At 35.5% G+C, this 19,245-nt stretch overlaps 2 protein-coding genes across 5 annotated transcripts in view; one reads left to right on the top strand and one right to left on the bottom strand.

Moving 5' to 3' along the window:
- CMSS1 (cms1 ribosomal small subunit homolog) overlaps positions 1 to 19,245 on the top strand; it is a 431,391-nt gene that overhangs the window by 29,815 nt on the left and 382,331 nt on the right. The gene's annotated exons all lie outside the window — the stretch shown is intronic.
- The window catches only part of FILIP1L (filamin A interacting protein 1 like), a 356,414-nt gene that overhangs the window by 21,354 nt on the left and 315,815 nt on the right, over positions 1 to 19,245 (bottom strand). For all 4 annotated transcript variants that reach the window (XM_074214316.1, XM_074214317.1, XM_074214319.1 and 1 more), the window contains one exon: positions 8,852 to 11,627. In XM_074214316.1, coding sequence (XP_074070417.1) covers positions 8,852 to 11,627 — 2,776 coding nt within the window. The remainder of the gene's footprint in view (positions 1 to 8,851; positions 11,628 to 19,245) is intronic.

A 19,245-nucleotide genomic window follows, 5' to 3' on the forward strand; every position in this document is an offset into this window, starting at 1 on the left:
TATTTTTTGAACCATTTCTATCAGATATTTACTTCAGTAAACAAAGGTGAGAGACAAAGCCCATATTCCTTGCTTTTCCTTTAGGAACTAGCCTTTGCCACATACTTCATAATTGTATCCTGAACTGATTCCAAGAAACACAGAATCATAGGATAAAAAATCATGAAATTTTCAAACCAGAAGGGACATTAGGAGTCATTTAGTCCAACATCTTCATTTTATAGATGGGAAAAACAGGCCTAGGGACATGAGGTGACACAGAGAGTTAATTTGAAGAAGCTGGACTGAAGTGGGTGGATTTTTTTTTTCTGGGATTAAGGCAGGATGGGGGGAGGGGGCCTAGTTTGAGATGGGAAGCTGAGTAAGAGTAAGAACTTCCAGGCATCATTTGTATCACTATCCAATAGTTCCCATTTAAACTACAAAGAGTCCTGGTGGTGCTTGGATTGGAGTTGAAGGAGACTCTCTCCGGGGATTCTGGTCCCTCCTGACCAGAGGAGGGTGGAATAGTTGAGGTCTAATTCCATCTGGCAGAGGAGGGTTGTGCACATAACACCTGGTGGTGCCTGCCTCTACTCAAGATTCTAAAATGTTTTCCTCTGCTTATATTTTCCTCTGGCTTGCAAAATTTTTTTTGCAAAGTGATTTTTATGCAAGGGGGAAAAAAACCCTGAAGGAGAAGACTATGCATATTCAATTCATTTTTAAAACGTTTTAGACAGAAAGGGAAAGGTATTAAATGGAATAGGGAATACCTTTCCCTTTCTGTCTAAAGTTTTAAAAATGAATTCCCTTCTGTATAGATATTTTATTTTGAAATTCTGAAACGACAAGGGGAATATAGAGAAATAGGAAACTATATAAAATAATAAAAATTGAAAGAAATGAGACGAGTTTCATTGACTTAAATCTCAGAAAAATGTTTATGCCAACTTAGTAGTGACTGGGCAGAAAAAAGAGTTGAGATAGGGGAAGTACTATAAAATGGGACATTGTTGTAGTTGAAATTTGTATTTTAAAATGTAAATAATTTAGATCAAGAATTCTTAACCCTTTTGTTTCATGGCTTCCTTTGGCAGTAGTAAAACCTATAGATCCCATTTCTCAATATTATTTTAAGATGCATAATATAAAATATATGATTACAAAAGAAATGAATTACAGTGAAAAATATATATACATACATATATGTATGTATGCATATTTAAAGTTCAAGAATCTCATGCTAACCATTCTTGATTTAAATGATATTTTGAGTTAATTACTTCCTTATTTAGGATTGCCTATTTTATTTAAACTAATAGAGTCAGGACCATATCTAGACCTTAACAAATATATAAGTAGCTAATTGGCAATTTTTTTTGTAGATTGACTTCTACCACCCCTTCAGAATTCAGATGGAAATCATCATCCTTATTTTTTTTTTAGGTTTTTGCAAGGCAAATTGCGTTAAGTGGCCTGCCCAAGGCCACACAGCTAGGTAATTATTAAGTGTCTGAACCGGATTTGAACCCAGGTACTCCTGACTCCAGGGCCGGTGCTTTATCTACTACGCCAATCATCCTCATTTTCAGATGATTTGGCGCTTTTTATTGATTGATATGAAGTAATGCTGATTGATATGAAGAAATGCTTAATGAAGTCACCTATGTGTCGTAGGAATTGAGGATAGGGATAGTTAACACAGGCAATCCATTTAGCAAAGCCTCCATACTTCTCCTAATTTCATCCTTCTAATAATATGAATATTCCCTATTTTTCCTTAGTAGGACTTTGCCAATTATATAGTGTTTATTCTGGAAGCTCTGCTATAGAGCATCATTTGCTTCCATCATTGTGTGACCCAATTACCATAGTGTTCTGTCCTTCAATAATGATATTGTGGATACCCCATTAACAGGGAGCAGGTTTCTAGTTATTGCACAGTCTTCTGCCCCCAAAATGGTGATGAATTTGCTCATTTCCTTTTCTATTTTACTTGGCATCCTTGGCACCATTTTTTAAATTAATTATTTTATTTATTCATTTATAGATTTTGAATTTTACAATTTTCTCCCCAGTCTCACTTACCTTCCCCCCACCCCCTCAGAAGGCAGTCAGTCTTAGTCTTTACTTGGCACCATTTTCTAAGCAATTAAGTCAATAGTCACAGATGATCGTTACAACTTAATTTCTGATAATGAAGATGCAAATAATAACACTCAGGAGAGAATAGCACCATCAAGTGTGAGTATCTAATGTTGGAAAACAAGTTTTAAATGCCAGTGCTTATGCCTGTATAATGAACCTCTTTTTCTAAAACTTTTAGATCTCTACAAACTCAACTTACATTTTTGTTGCCTATCAATATTACAAAGCTGTTTTTCCTGTTAGCAATTTCCATGACTTTTTAAAGGCCAGACAAAGCAGATTTCTTCCTACTTAAAAATATCCATACATTCATTGTACCTTAGGTATTTCAGTAATCACTTTTAATGTTATAAGTATACTCAGACTCAAATGGTTTCATAGTCTATATGACTTTACAGGTAGATCTAGAACTCTACTAGTTTAATAATTCACTCATTTTCCTAAAAGCATCTAGGTGACAGTGGATAGAATTCTGGACTTGGAATTAGGAAGACCTGAGTTCAAATTTGTTCAAAACCAAAGTGAATTTTTTGAATGAAAAGTGAATAAATTAATGAAAAATATTTATTAAACACCTATTATATAAAAAGAACTTTGCTTTTTTTTTGAAAGTAAGAAAAATAGCTAAAGGATTTTCTCAAGTTGTCTAGAATCAACCTTTTTAAAAATTTCTTGTTTAGATGGGAGTGTTGACCAGTTTATTCAAATTCAGTGATTTAGTCTTTATTACACTAGTGAACCTTTTATTGACTCCAGTATGAATGAGTACATGTCTCTTCATGCTTCCTGGTATTGTTCTTTTCTAGAGGTTGGGAATTGTTTATTATTATAAATAAAAATAATCACCAGTAATTTGTTTCTTTGGAGTTAGAGTGGGACAGAACAGGTATCTTTACAGACTTTGTGTGTTTGGAAGCAGAGGGAATTCATTTTAACTTTTCTTTAGATTGTTCCATAATGAAAAAGTCAAAGAAGTGGTTATCTAAAAAGGCTGATCCATGTAAACCAGGTTCATCTGTAAATTGAGGGGATTGGTTTAAATATCCTCTCAAAGGGCTGCTAGGTGGCACAGTGTGTAAAGCACCGGATCTAAATAAATAAACAAACAAACAAACAAATAAATATCCTCTCAAGTCCTTTTCAAGCTCTGCAACTGTGCCTAGTTGTAGGGTTGTAGAGTGTTGGAGGTGGAGTGGGAGTGTTTCTTTGATTCCTTCAAAACTTACCTCTAGCACTACCTTTTCTGACAACTTTCTCAACTCCTTCAGCTTCTCTTGCCCTGAAAAATTTTATGTTTTATACACCTGATCCCACCTAATTCTAGTGCCTTCACTTTGTTGATTATTTCTATTATATCTCATCCATCTTTGTACAGTCATCTACATGTTATCTCCTTTATTAATTTGTGATCTCTTAGACAGCAGAGACTCATTTTTATTTGTATTCCCACTGTTTAGCAGTGTTTGACACATAGTGTTTACCTGTTGACATATGCATATGTATATGTTATATCCATTAGTGGGATATAAGTTGCTTATGGGGAAGTGTTTTATTTTTTTGTTTATCTAGAGAGGAAAGCCTAGTGGCTGACCCATAATAGGGTGCTTATAAATCCTCATTGATTGAGTTGTCTCTTGGAACACCCTTGGTCTATAGTCATTAGAACATCAAGGGGATTATGCGCATAGTATTATTCAACTTTATAATTTCTTCAGACCCTTTCTAACTGTCTACAATTCTGTCCAGTGGTTTTCTTTCATAGCTTTGGGCTCATTATGGTTCTAGATTGTGATGTCAGAGCAAAAAGAATTACCAGCTGTGCCAGTCCCCATAGTGGTTTTGTGATAGCATCCCAAGTAGCCATTAGAGGCTAAAACTGAGACTGCCCCACTCCTTTTCACTTGTAACATAAGTTACTCTGGAATTCACAAAGTTAAGACTAGCCAACTGTGGTAAAAGTGTTGAAGTATATATTCAAGCCCATTCTAAGTATAGTAATTCTTCAATTCAAATGATAAGTTTGAATACTCCTATACCCAATTCAAAAGACAGCTGTTTTTTTAAAAAAATTTAAAGAAAAATGAATTGGGATTTTAGGTTATTGATGCTCAGCCCTGGATTTGCTATATTGCAGGTTGGTTCTAGTTAGTAATCTTGAGAATTGTCATGAAATTTTTAGTAAACAAATATGTTAAGAAAAGAATTTTTTAAAATTTATTTGGATTTTAAATAGCTCTTAGTACTTTGAGAAAGGAAGAATGCTGTAAAATCCAGCATATCAGTTCAAAAGGATTGTTAGGGTCTGAGACTTTGAATTGTGGGGAAATTGAAATTTGGGCCTAAACTGAATCTGGAATTGGAAGAGAGATGCCACTTCTTCATTTTGATATAAAAATCTCTAATCCCCTTTATATCTTTTTTTTTGGGGGGGGTTTGTAAGGCAAACGGGGTTAAGTGGCTTGCCCAAGGCCACACAGCTAGGTAATTACTAAGTGTCTGAGACTGGATTTGAACCCAGGTACTCCTGACACCAGGGCCGGTGCTTTATCCACTACGCCACCTAGCTGCCCCCTTTATATCTTTTTAACATCTTACTCGATTTTTTTCCCCTTGAGAAAAATATAGTCAACTTTACCCAATCCTACCTTTCTTGACTGATTTGGCTTTTCTATGCTTTTCTGTGCATTTCTATGCATTTCCTTACCTTTGGTCATACTATTCTGATTTCTGTATCTCTTCAGTGAAACCAATCTGCTGCCAAGTTCTATTGATTTTACACTTACATTCTTACATTTCTAAACTTTCTCTCATATGCTTCCTTTTCCCCCCTACACTCTTACCCCCTTGCCTCAGGGCTATGGGACTATATATAGAAATAGCTTTATTTTTCATTGGTCTTCCTGCCTAAAATCTCTGCTATCAAAGTAATAGGTTAGGTCTAAAGCTTTGGTCTGACCATGTCAGCTCCCCCCATTCAGTAAACTCCATTGGCTCCCTATCACCTTGAATATCCAATATAGCATACTATTTGTTCCTGCTCCCCTTTTGTAGTCTTAAATCTTACTTTCACTCTTTGATCAACTGACCCTGGCCTCCTTTATATTCCTTATATCTCTTAACTCCATACATTTTCAGTAACTGTTCCCCATTTCTGGAATTCTCTTCCTCTCTGCTTCATCGATTTTCTGACTTCCTTCAAATCCCAGTTAAAATCCTGTCTTGCATAGGAAGCCCCTTTCATGATCTCCCTTAATGCTGGCACCTGCTTTCTATTGTTAAATCACCTTCAGTTTATCCTATATCTCTCAAATTGCAAGTATTTGTTGACCTGTTGTCCATCCCATTCCACTGTCTTTCTTTTTATTCCATGAGATTAACAGTGCCCGAAATATAGTAGTCATTTAATAAATGTTTATCAAATATATATTAAAAAATGAGAGATGGTGGAGGTTCTCCATTTGGCACTAATACAAAGAAATATATTCTCAAGTGAAGAAAGATAGAATTTCTTTTTCTTTTCTGGCTTTTAAAAATCTAACCATAAGTATATACTTCTAAAGTATATGGTTTTGTTTATTTCATGACTAGATATTTCAGAACCCATCATCATCTTTGCATGACCTGCTAGATGTTTTTAGCTCTTAGAAGTTTAGAAGTGGCTAGCTGGGTGGGAGGAAGAGGTAGACCTCAGAATGGGGAGAGGAGTTCATTTTGTGCCCCACCTCCACCCCATCTTTTTGTTATTCTTGTGAATAAAAAAAATCCTACAATATAAAAAAGAGGGACAGAATTTCACAAGCTTTTTTCCATTTAGTGTAGAGATTTGCATTATCTAACAATCTTTGTTACAGTACACTTACCAGAGCCATTCTATTTTTACTCTCCCCATTCATTTTACATAAGTATACACACACACACACACACACACACACACACTCTCTTTTAAGATTCAGATATTTTGAAATTATGAATGATTGTTAATAAGAGGAAAACTATAAAACGTAATACTTCATGTACAGGGAATACAATGAGGAATAGGGAATAAAGCCTTGAATGTATTAAGAAGGGGGGACAATTTTCTAACCTAACCATAACAATTTTTTCAAATGAGAAATTATCCTATATTAAAATGTAGGAGGTGATAAATTTTTTACAGTCTGAACAGTGATTTAAACTTGTATTACAGTCGAGCACAATGATTTTTTGTGGGAAAATTAGAGGTTTAATAAAATGGGAGATATTTTTTGTTAACTCATTAAAGGTCTTCGCTAGGTATTCAATTTAGGGGAAATTATAAACATTTTTGGTATAATTTATTAATCTACTAGTGTTTTTGAAATTTGATTTTGTTTTGAACTATAAACTAAAGTAAGTCTAATGTCTTCCTGGTAGAGGAATCTCTCTAAAAGTGATTCTTCGAAAAATTCTGATTTGAGTTTCTCCTGATTTGAGATGAACTCTTGGGGTGACAGGCTACAGAAGGAATGAATTAGGATGACAAAAAGACAATTGGGTGCTTTGGAACTGTGGGAATTGCCATTGAGAAATGTCATCCTGATGTAAAATCTAAAGTCCTTCTATTCTAAGAAATATTTAGCTTTGCATTATGATAGACATTAATTTCATGAAGTAATGGATATAGCTTAGGGCCTAGGAGTCTGTCATATAAAATCTTGATGTTCTTGATGTCTGTCTGCTGCTGTTTGAGTTGGACCAACTCATCTTCCCTCTCAAATAACAAGACACATAACTGTTCCTGACTGCTATTGAAGTAGATCTAATGATCATGTAGGAAAACTTGGCAACGAAGCACTCTCTCAGGTCTGATGCGGAGTCTGGAATAATTTTAGTTGATGCTTCCCCTTTTAAGGTCTAAGACTTTATGTATAATTTCTCTTAAAGATTTTGCTTAAAATCTAAAATGACTAAACTCCTTTAAACTTCTGTATTTTGTTGTATCTTTCCTTCCAGCTGGTTCCCAAGATAAATGTGTCTAAACATAAGCTTTTCCATGCATCGCCAGACTCTGATTTTTGCCAAACTCACTGGATCATGATGCAATCCTGTGAAGTTGGTGTTGGAGTTCATCACCATGGAGGTGTTTCTGTCAACAAACCTTAACTTTATGGTCCTTTAATAATTGATTATACAGAAGAAGCAGAGGATGCTTAGGAAGGGAGGAAGATTGGTTTTATTTCAAAACACCTCTCACAGTTAAGAGTGATGATATGAACTATTTCAAATTTGGGATGGTCTATGAAATCTGACCTCACTGAATTAATATAGTAGTTTTAGAGTTAGAAAAAGGAAAGTGGTGATGGGCTGATTTGTCTTCTAATTTAGAAACTCACAAGCAGTGAGTCTCCCAAAAGTTTCATTCAGTATTTGGACTGTATTAATTTAATGTGATCAATAAATCCCATTATGCAGGCTCAAAATAACTTAATAGTTTGCTTTTTTTTAACAAGGCAATGGGGTTAAGTGACTTGGCCCAAGGTCACACAGCTGGGTAATTAGTAAGTATCTGAGGTCAGATTTGAACTCAGGTCCTCCTGACTCCAAGACTCCTGACTCTATCCCCTGAGCTACTTAGCTGCCCTAACTTAATAGTTTGAATGGATCCATATCTTGTAAATTATAAAGGGCACAACTAGAGGAATCAGTTCAGATTATATATAATTACACTTTCTCCCCCACCCCCAATGAGGTCATTCTGATTTTCTTTGGCTTTTACTTACTTGCTGAGATTTAAAACCAAAAAAAAAAAAAAACCCCTAAAATTATGACATGAGCTTCTGCTTACAATCTAGCTATAAGAGGTGTAATATCAAAGAGAGAAACTTCAAGTCTTTTGTGAAATAAATCGGGGATTTACACCTCTTCTTTGAAACTGGTTGAGTGACTGTTGTAAGAAAAGTTTTTTGTATGATAATAATTGATAGTATGAGTTGTGTTTTTTCTTTTTTGTTACATTTTTGGATGAGTCATAGAAAATAAATAAATCCTCAGTCAACTCTAGAAAACTATTAATTTTAGGCTGAACTGTATTTCAGAGTTAGTATTCCCTATTCCTCTTTGGAGCTCAGAGGCTATAAACCAACTTTAACTATAGCTTATGTATAATAATTCTGAAAAGAAATAGGAATTCATTTTAGACAATGGTTTTTGGGGATGTTTGTGTCATCTCAAATTCTTTGGATTTTCAAAGGAATAGGGTAATAGGTCTTGTTTTAAGGGTTATTAAACGTAAAATAAAATTCTGTTGTACATGCAAAAATATAACACAAGATGGCCAAAAGAAAATTCAGCAAGCAATGGCAAAAATAACACATTATTTTACTGTTTTATAATGTTAAAGTATTTCACCAAGACAAAAATTGCAGTCAAAAATTAATATGAGTTATGGAAAATGAAATACATAAAGATGCATCTATACAAGTGCAGACTAAATATTTTTCATAGATAGGTAAATAAAAAACAAAACAAAACCAAATGATATACAGTAAGTGCACACTTGATATGACTATGCAGGCAAAACTTAGTTAGTTTTATATATTCTTGTACAGTTCATGCACAAATCTCTCCCAAAGTAAAAGTTCAGTCTTTTTCTTTTTTTTTTAATTTGAGGAGAGGTAAGAAAAAGGGGGGAGGTTAAGTTCCTTGTAAGAATGTCAGTGTGGATGATGATGATGATGAGAGATCAGTTATATATATTACTTACTGTAATTTGTGATTGGCGAGGGAGTGGAGTGGTCGTTGGTGTGATAGTAATACTGCTGGTGACTTTATTTGTAGCTTTGCCTGCTGTTCCATTAATTAGGACTGGAGTTCGGTTATCTTGTGGTGGAGTTGAAGGACTGGCAGGTCTCACAGGACTGGCCATAGCTTGCATGTAAGGGCTTCCTAAGTGAATGTGGATTTTGTTATCCTCAGTAGTTATCACACTTGAACCATTACTGTTTGACCTTTGAAACTGCCATGCTGACTGTCTCTCTGGGGAAACTCTGAAGACAGCATGCTTGGCACCTATCTCCACTGGCTCTGGTGACCGTCCCTGTTCTGGGGAGCTTGCTGAACCAGTCACAGCCAAAACATGAATGGGAGACATTGTCCTTTCAGGGGTTATAGAGCCACAGGATTCTGGGGTTGGTGCTCTGGCAAAGGTAGCCATAGTAATAGGGGATGTACCTTGCTCAATGTTTATTGAGCTATCAGTAGAGGTTTTTGACTTCACTGGTGTTATGGAGGCATTTTGAATAATGGTTATTCTTTGCTTTGGGGTACCACAGTTGGGTATTACTGCAGTGCTTGTATAAGAGTGAGGACTTTCTGTAGTAGGACTGGTGATTTCAAGAGTGGCTGTATTTTGCCCATGGTCTGGAGTAACCTTTATGTGAAGAGGTTGTCCAGGTGTGTGACTTAGGACCAGATCCCCAGGCTGCACATAACTTCCATTCTGTTTAGCTGATATTTTTCCATTCTGAGGATGACCTTCCTTGGATTTCATCCAAGGGATCCACAACTTCCTATTGACTGGATGAGCGGGAGATGAGTTACATTTGAAGGACACTGTTGGCTCATTGTCGTGGGGATCTTCATCCTCATTATCACTTTCCTCATATAACTGCCCATTAATTACAGCTCGTTCCAAAGGAATGAGACTTTTGTAATCAGGAGGTTCATTGTCTGCTGGTTCAGTTTGGACTTCTTTAGAAAATACTTGAAGGTCAGAAATTCTTCTTCCATTAAGACTGGGTCGGAGACTCTTACTGAAATGCCGATATCTCTCTAATTCTTTAGTGAGGTTTTCAATCTCTCTTCCTAAGTCCCTATTCCTGTTTTCTTGTTGATTGAGTTTCTTTTGTAGAATTGTATGGTCACCTTGTAAGTGACATATTAAGTCTTCAGTTGCCATATATTCATGAATTTTCTCCTTTAATGCATCTACCTCCCTTGACAGGTGACCAGATTTGGCTTCTTCCTCTTTTAGCCTTTTGAAAAGCCACTGTTCCTGACTGGACTCTGTCTTTTCTGCTAACTTGTACCTAGCAAGTTCCTTTTTCACATCCTCAAGTTCCTCTGATAAAAATTTAGCCTTGTCTCTTTCATTGGCATAGCGTCGCTCAAGAGACTCATATTCATCTTCAGTTTTCATGAGATCATCTTCAATAGCTTTCATGTCTTTTAACTTATGCTTCAGCCTCTCCACCTCTTGGGAAAGCTCTTTAATCTTATTGTTTTCTTGGTGTACGGCCATTGTCGACTTCCCTGTCTCTTGTTTTGATTTGTTTTTGAGAAAATCTTTCTCAGTAGCTTCTAATGATTGGAGTCTCTTTTTCAAAATGTTAACTTTTGATAAGAGATCATTTCCTTTCTCTTCTTCTGCTTTAAGTTTGATTTTCAGTTCATCCCTCTCTTTGGTCACATTGTACACTTTTTCCTCTACATCTGTTTTGGACTTTAGTGCTCTTTTGCTTTCCTCAATTAGCTTTTCAGTAACCAATGCCACTTTGCTTTGTTCCACTTGAAGCTGAGATGTAACAGCTTGTAGCTTATCTTCTGTCTGCTTCATTTTTTCACTCATTGTTTTCCGTTCATCTACCAACATCACTGTGAGGGTTTTCAATTTAGTTAAATCCTCTTTGAGGGTAAATTCTGTCTTCTCCAGCTTACTCTCAATGCTTTCTAACTCTTTGATTCTAACTTTTAAACCATCCAGGTCTTGGGAAAGTTGCTTTGTTGTCATTTTTTCTTTTTCTAAATTACATTTCAGAGCATGACACTCCTGCTTGCTTTTGCCAAAGGCATCTTCCAGTTTTTCCAAATCCATAATCCTTTTGTTGAGCTTGTCAACCTCCAGTTTAAAGTCCTTACTCTGTGATGTCTCCTTTTCTAGCCTTTGGTGGAGATCTCGGCACTGCTCTTCCATTTTTATGAGTTCTTCATCTTTTCCTTCCATTTCTAATACTCTTTTCCTGAGTTCTTCCACTTCTGCTAGGATGCTGGAATTACCACCTTCTCCCTTGTTAATCTTTTCTCTTATTTCTTGTAATTCTTCTTCAGCTTTTCGTAAAGACCTATTCGTCTCCTCCAGCTCATCAATTTGGCGACTGAGTGCTGCCAGTTTTAGCCGGAGCTGCCGATTTTGGCTGTCCTCATTGGTGAGTTTAGCCATTGTTGCTTCCTGGCTCTCGTGGAGCTCCTTGGTTTGTCTTTGCAGTTTTCTTTCTAACCTGCCCACCTTCTGCTCTTCTTCCTGAGCTTTGGCTTCAGCAATGGCCAGTTTCTTGTGTGCTTGCTCAGCTGTTGTGGTCAAGTCTTGGATTTTCTGACTCTGGAGGGTGAGCTGATCAGTGAGCTTCTGTTGCTCATCTACAACCATCAAAGCAAATGATTTCAGTTTGGTCAACTCCTCCTTGAGGGCAGTGACTTTCTTCTTGTTCTCTTGTTCTCTTTGTTTATGGTAGGCTGTTTCTTGGTCTGTCAGCTTTTTAAACCTGAAAAACACAAAGTGCATTCTGTTTTACTACTTTGGATCAGTTAATCATTTTGCAATTTTGGAAAATGGTAAGAAGACAGTATCGCATGGTAAATAGTGTTGGGTTTTGAGTAAAAAAGACCTGACTTCAAATTCTGCCTCATATACTCACTAGCTTTGTAATCTTAAGCAAGTCATTTAGTTTTCTCTGACCTCAGTGCTTCCTTTTTGGGACTATATAAATGATGGAGGTGACTTGGTGGTTGACCTTTCAAGGTCCTTCCCATCTAAAATTCTGTGATTCTGTGGATTCTTTATTTTTTGGAGGGAAACCATGATAACAAGTTTAGGTACTTGCTTGGTGCTCTTACTTGATAATTTTGGTTTCCAAAGAATGCTGAGGGAGGGAATGGAGGGGGAAGGGAGTCTGTGAATAACCTTGATACTGTTTGTTCTATTGTAGCCTGGAGATTGCCATCTGAGGGCTTTAACTTAAGAACTTTTCTCGGATTTTACTATAAGTGGGAGGTTTAACATATAAAATCTAAACATCCTGACTAGATAAAAATCTTAAGATTGAATCTGATTTGGTTCTTCTGCTTTGTTGATATACAAACATTCAAGAAACATTGTTATGAGGGTAGAAACCTATGTGAATTTAAGAGAGATATTTACTCTCTTGTGTTTCAGTTTCCTGACCTACAAAAACATTAAGCCCTGACCTAGGACTTAATAACTTCTTAGGGTTCCTTCCAATTTCAAAACTGTATATTTATTCTGTGATTTTGCTTCATTGAAAACAAAAGCTAGAATTCAGGAATAACTTTTAGTTGAGTTGTTTCATCAAGACAAATAATATTTATGAAAAAAATCTTTATTGGGTAGATAGCCCTCTGGTAATGAACTTACTTGAAAACCAGATGGATTCTTAGATAATAGACTTATTAAGACAGAAAGTAGAAATGCTATAACTTTTCTCCCAAGCCTTTCCAGCTTGGTAAAAGCTGCCAGAATTTGCCTTATGTCCTACCTAGTTGACCTTGAACAAACCACTTACTTTCTGCAGGTCCCAATTTCCTCACTTCTAAAATGAGTGAGCTGTGGATTGGTGAAAATGAATAAAGCCTTCATAAGACCCAGCATGTGCTTTATAAATATTATTTCATTTGATCCTCACAACAATTTTGTCATTTTGGCGTTGTCATTATTCCCACTTTATAATTAAAGAAACTGAAGCAAACAGTTTTTAAATAATCAGGCTCACATAGCTAAGTACATGTCCGAGGCTGGATTTAAACTCAGGTCTCTCAGACTCCAGGCCCAGCACTCTATGGATGGTATGAAGGCACCATGTAGCTTCCTACTTCTAATGTGGGGGATCTGAGACCCTTCCAGCTCTAAATCTAAGATTCATAGATTCTGTGATTTGGGATCCATTTCTGTGCCACAGTAGAGAATTGAAGATTTTTAAGTCTTCAGGATTTCCAATAGCTATGAATGTAGAGTTGTAAAGGTTTTTAGTATTGTTCCAGATCCAGCACTGACAAATTAAAAATAATGGCAAGCATTTATATGGCACTTCCTATGATACAGGCAATGTGCTTAGTGCTTTTACCATAATTATCTCCTTTGCTCAGCATAACAACTGGGAGGCAAGTACTTTTATTATTCCCAATTTATAGATGGGGAAAACGGAGACAAACAAAGGTTAAGTGACTTGTACAGAGTCAATAGTAGAGTGTGTCTGGGCCCTATTTGAATTCAGGTCTTTCTAATTTCAGACCTGGTGCTTTATCTACCTAACTGCCCTAAGGGCATGAAAAGGAAGTTTTGGCAGTTTCTGTCAAAGATTGGAAAGGTTCATGTTCTTGGATTTTAAATTTTCTTGTTTCAAAAATAAAATTTTATTGTTGTTGTTGAGTCATTTCAGTCCTGGGTGATTCTTTGTGATCCAATTTGGGTTTTCTTGGCAGATCATTTTACAGATGAGGAAACTGAGGCAAACTGTTTGCCCCAGGATCACACAGATAAGTACAATTCTGAGGTCAGACTGGAACTCACTCAAAGCTCAGCTCAGAGCCCTATCTACTGAACCACCTAGCTTGCCTGAAATCAATGTAGTCCTTGCTGAAAGAGGGTTAACTTTGCTCCAAGTCGGCAGTCTCAGGATTGTAGAGAGAGCATGGGAAAAAAGAGAAAGGATGCAGTCATGGGTTCTTGTGAATATTTTAGCAATACCCCTTGGTCTTTGGAATTGTATCCTTATTGATTTTTTATATAAAGAGTAGCTTTATTTTCACCTAGCTATAAGATGGTCAGCTGGAGATAATTTGTCACCAGAGAGTAGTTTCTCTACAAAGCCAACTTCACTATGAGATTTCAGTTTTGGCCTTATATTTACAAATTTTGGCTTTACATGGACCAGTATCTAGTTTCTGAATATTATGGTGTACTACTTAAATCCATTCAGTTTGAAGCAGGCTAACTTGAGGTTCATTGAGCATTGCATATTCTTGGGCTGCCATCCTTCAATTACACTGCAGTACAGTTGACTTATAGTTCTGATTGTTTTGTTTTGAATTTTTCATCAAGAAAAGATTTTTTTGACAGTAGACGACCTTCAAGCAAAATGTATATTAACATGCAGAAACCTTCTGTGATTCACCATTTCTTTGAAACTCTCCCTGATTGCCCCATTTTTCCCTTAGTCTTTAACAGGATTATATTAAATATGTTTTAATATGATTATAATTTTCTTCATCTTTAATGATGATTATGCACATTTATAGTTGTATTCGGGATGCTTTATTGCATTTCATAAGTGGTCTTGTATTCTCAAAGACGTGTGTGTTTGCAAAGGAACAAAATCTTCTCCCAAACTCTTGTCTAAGTACCAGCTTAGCTAAACAGAACAAGGCTAGAAAATAAGCTAACAGGTGGCAAATGTTTTAGAATAGACCATCAGAACATCCTTAGTAAGTATTTATTTCCTGCAATTGGTCTTTTAAACTTTACTGTTCCAAATATCAGATGTTTTCTGGAATATTGGTTTATGCTAAATATTTAATGACTTCATTAAATTAGGATTTTGTTATCTAGAGTTGAAAGGGATCATGTTTTGTTTATGGTGTAATTAATTAGACACCAAGTGAATATGCTCTATTTCATGATCACAGACTGTGCTACTAACATGAGCTGTGCCACTGTCAGAAGGAACCTTTACTAAGTGGGTGACTTAAATCAGTTTAAATTTATCACTACTGATAGTTGATCAGAGAAGATGCTTTTTTGGTATACAAATATCAAAAGATTGTTAGACACAACTTCTTCCCCTTCCCTGCCCACCAGTGTTCAGATTTAAATGTGAGATAACAAATATTTTATTTTTTAAGTACCTAGATATATGGAACTGATAATTAGAATAACATGTCCCTAAGGAAGTATGTTAATAAAAGTACCATTTATTTAAATTAATTTTACAAATAAGATTTCTATTTATGGTTATATATATATATATTACATATATTTAAGAATGTACTTGCATTTCAGACAAAAACAGTTAACAGTATTCATAAGCATGCCCAATTACTGACCCCATAGGACTAAGGAACATTTACTGAAACCTTTCCAGTAAAAACAGACCTTGGAAGCTGGTTTTACAGACATAAATGTAAGGTGGTTAGTTCCAACAGTATCTTATTACAGCCTTCCTTTAGCATTTCTATTATAGCTCAGAACTTATATAACTTATTGTGGTTTATCACTGTAATTATATGCAATACTGATTGCTTACTTTTCCTAAAAAATTATATCTCTCATTTTGAAAGTTCTTTGTTGTTAACCACAATTACTCTTGTTTTACAAATTACATATTTCTGAGTATCTTTTCCTTTACAAATTTAAAGATCCCCTCGAGATATGTGCACACATTTATTTCCTTCTGGAAGTAATAAGGTTACAAGTGTCAAACAATTATACAGAATGTCATTCACACAAAACATTTAGCACATTTGTAAATGTTTTTAATGTCATTTTTATCTTTCAGTGGGAACTGTCAAAGTAGTGTTTTGAATGATTTTTAGAGGGGCTAACTCAGAAAAGGTATGCTAAGGTAATTTTTATGTAAAAGAACTTTTGAGTCCTTTATGGGAAGATTCCCAAAGTAACATTCTTTTAGTCCTTTCATAGAAGAGAGAACAATAGAAAGTAAGAATAACTGACACAGACAATTGTACTTTAATTTTCATATACTGTCTTCTTTTTCCCTCCTATCTTATTTAAGTTTTACAGCAGCCTCATGAAAAAAACAGTATAGTTATTATTATACCGATTTTGCAGGTGAAGAACTTAAGACTCAGAGCTTGAGAGAGATTCCTATGGTTATGTAATTAATGTTAGAGGCAAGAGTTGAATCCAGATTTTCCCTGATTTCAAGTCCTAGTAATCTTTCAGGCTTGCTATACTGCAAAAACTTAGGGAAAGAACTCAAAACTCCCAAAACATAACTCCTTCCCCTCTCTAATTTTTCCTAACCTTCCTACTGAAACCTTTGTCACCATGGGTCAACTAGTGATGGAGATACAAATTAATGAAAGTCACTCAATATTTCATAGTCACAAACTTGTGTGAGTTATTTTGGGTGGTAGCCTGAAAGCAATAGAGGAAGAAATAAAAAAAATTTTTATTTCCTTCTTAGAATTGTACTGTCTTCTAGCAAATCTGTCTTCTAACTAGAAAGTAGTTCTCAAATTTTTAGGATCTAGAGCTTTCAAGGAAAAAAAAAACAAAAGGGGGGAAGCAAGCCCCAACGTATATTCCTATAGAACCTTGTACTCAAACCTCAGATGGGACACCTGATGAAGCAAAGCTGAGAGATTCTGCGTGGGACTTAGAACACTTTCTTGAAAGGCACAAAGAAGGATCTGACCAACTTACTTCCTGATCTTCTCCCTTATTTTCAGAAGAAAGCCTTAAATTAAGATAGAGCACTAGCCCTGAAAGTTAGGAGGACCTGAGTTCAAGTCCAGTCTCAGAGGATTACTAGCAGTGTGACCCTGGGCAAGTCCCTAAGTTCCTACTACCTCCCCAAAATAACAACAACAAAAGAAAATCTAAGCTTGTATTGTTCTTCATAGGACAACTTAGGTACTATCTTCTACCCGAAACTTTTCCTGATCCCTTCAACTACTTGTGTCCTTCTTCTAAAATCACCTGGTATTTACTTTCTAGTTATATTTATTATCTTTATATCAGATATATATATATATATATATATATCTGATATAAAGTGTATATATATATATATGGTATGGGGATATACGTATATATATATATATATACTATATAAAGGGTATATATTATATATATTTATATATAGATATATATGTATGTGAATTGTGTGTGTATTTAAATATGCTTATACATGTACTTTTTGTTTTGGTAGAATGTAAGCCCTTTGCAAGTAGCAAGTGTTTTCCTGATCACAGTTATAATCTCAGCTTCACTGAATTTTTTTCCCAGCATTTTACACAGTTCTGGCCATAGTAGGTGCTTAATAAGTATTCTATTGATTGAATGATTAAAGGCCCCTGGGTGGCAGAGTATGGATAGAAGGCAGGACCTGGAGTTCAAATCTTGCCTCAAGATACTTTGTGACCACGGGCAAGTCAGTTCTATCTGCATGTTTCTACATCTGTAAAATTGGGATTAAAAAAGATAATAGTACCTTCTTCACAGGATCATTATGAGGATTAAATGAGATAATATTTGTAAAGCACTTTGCAAAAGAAAAAATTTACAAGATAACTTTATTATAAACTTAAAAGGAATAGCAAATTGTATATAATAGATTTGTAGTTTCATATGCAATCACTTTTTATGTTATAGAAATGCTTGTATTATTCCATAAATTCAAAATAAAAATAAAAATTTAGTTAAAAAAATTTAAAGTGTTAAATAATTCCTGGCTGTTTTTATTATTAGCCCGTTGTTATACTCTTTTGTTTACCCTGAAATGGTATACTGGAAGACACTTCACTCCCATCCAGCTCAGATGCTACCTCCTTCATATCTGTAGTCTTCCTGGTCCCAGAAGCTAGAAGCAATGTTTTCTTTTTTTTTAAATCTACCCAGTATTTTGTATCTCTTACTGCTTTTTCACATTCTACTTTTTTATTTTTAGTTGTTTTGTGTACATTGTTTGTATATTCCATTAAATCCCAGTGCATTGTTGAATGTTTAATGATTAAATTCATGCATAAGAGGGTATAAGCCATGTGGGCCAGTATTTCTTTTTCCCTATCCCCTTCCCTGGCTAGAACCCATGTTGTTAGTTGGCTTAGTACTGTCCTCCCTCTCCTTCGTTTTCCCAACCCCAGGTGCTATTTTTTTTTTTTTTTTGTCACGCTCAACAAATGACCCATTCCAGTGCTATGGGCTTCTTTTCATATTGTAAGAGTTAAAAATGCCAACTTGCAGGAAAGATTGCACTGATCATACTTGATACAATGATGACTTGCCCTTAAGGGTTTGTTGAGCCTTGACTTCTAAAGTATTTGGTAGTGTAGTGCCTAAATAGTATTAATTTAATGAACTATTATTAATGGGGGGAAAAATTCAGTCTTCCTCTGGAAAAATCTTTCATTTTGCTGTTCTTATAGGTCCCTAATGAGAAGAGATATGTTGCTTCATTGTGATGAATTCCACAAACTGTTGATCATTGGTTTAGTCATTGGTTAAATGTTTTTATCAGCAATAAAACCAGTCTTTCACTGTCTGACATAGAAAGGCCATTCTGTAAAAGATTCTTTGCCAAATAGGGCAAATCCAACTTCTGCCCTCTCATTTCCTTTTCTCCAGACCCTAAAAAATCCTGTAATGATGAGAATGTGTCTCCACATGGTCTCATGTATCTGTTTCAAACCACTGTTTAAAACATGGGCGAGGACCCATACAGTTGCTTGCTTTCAAAATTGGAAATGTTCCCAGGGATGTAGTACAGTGTAGAATTTGGAGATTATTTCCTTCATTAAACAAATACTGAGTACCTACTACGTGCTAACTTTTCTTGATTTGGAAAGCCTCTTTAAAGTATTGTTATGTAAAGTTTAATGGGACCATAAGTCAGTATGGAGGGTGGTTAAGGGGTGCAGGAGATAGACCACCACACCTGGAGTCAGAAAGACCTGGAGAAAGAATTGGCAGACCACTCCAGTATCTTTGCCAAGAAAATCCCAAATAGGGTCTCAAAGAGTTGGACACACCAGAAAACAACTCTACGATAGCAAAACTCAATATTGGTAGTAGCATGGATTCTATTAAAAAAGCCTATTGAGTCTCTAGATCTTTAAGATATCTATCTAGTTTATAATGACAATCCCATAATCATGGCTAGCATTTTATTTCTCATTATCTATCATTTGCTTTAATTTTTTCTGCCAGAATTGCACTCTTAGATTAGTTGATTTTTTTCTTTCAGAAATTTCTGCTAAGCAGGACAGCTGGATCATTAAATTCCCTTGAATTGTTGGTTATGTCAACTAGCAGAATTCCTGGTCTTATGTTAGGGGTTTGTTGGTCTGTGGTTATGGATCTCTCCCAGTATATCTTGTAGTAGTTATTTTATAAGGAGTAATTAC

This window comes from Macrotis lagotis, chromosome 1 (assembly GCF_037893015.1).
Source record: "Macrotis lagotis isolate mMagLag1 chromosome 1, bilby.v1.9.chrom.fasta, whole genome shotgun sequence".
Classification (NCBI taxonomy): Eukaryota; Metazoa; Chordata; class Mammalia; order Peramelemorphia; family Peramelidae; genus Macrotis; species Macrotis lagotis.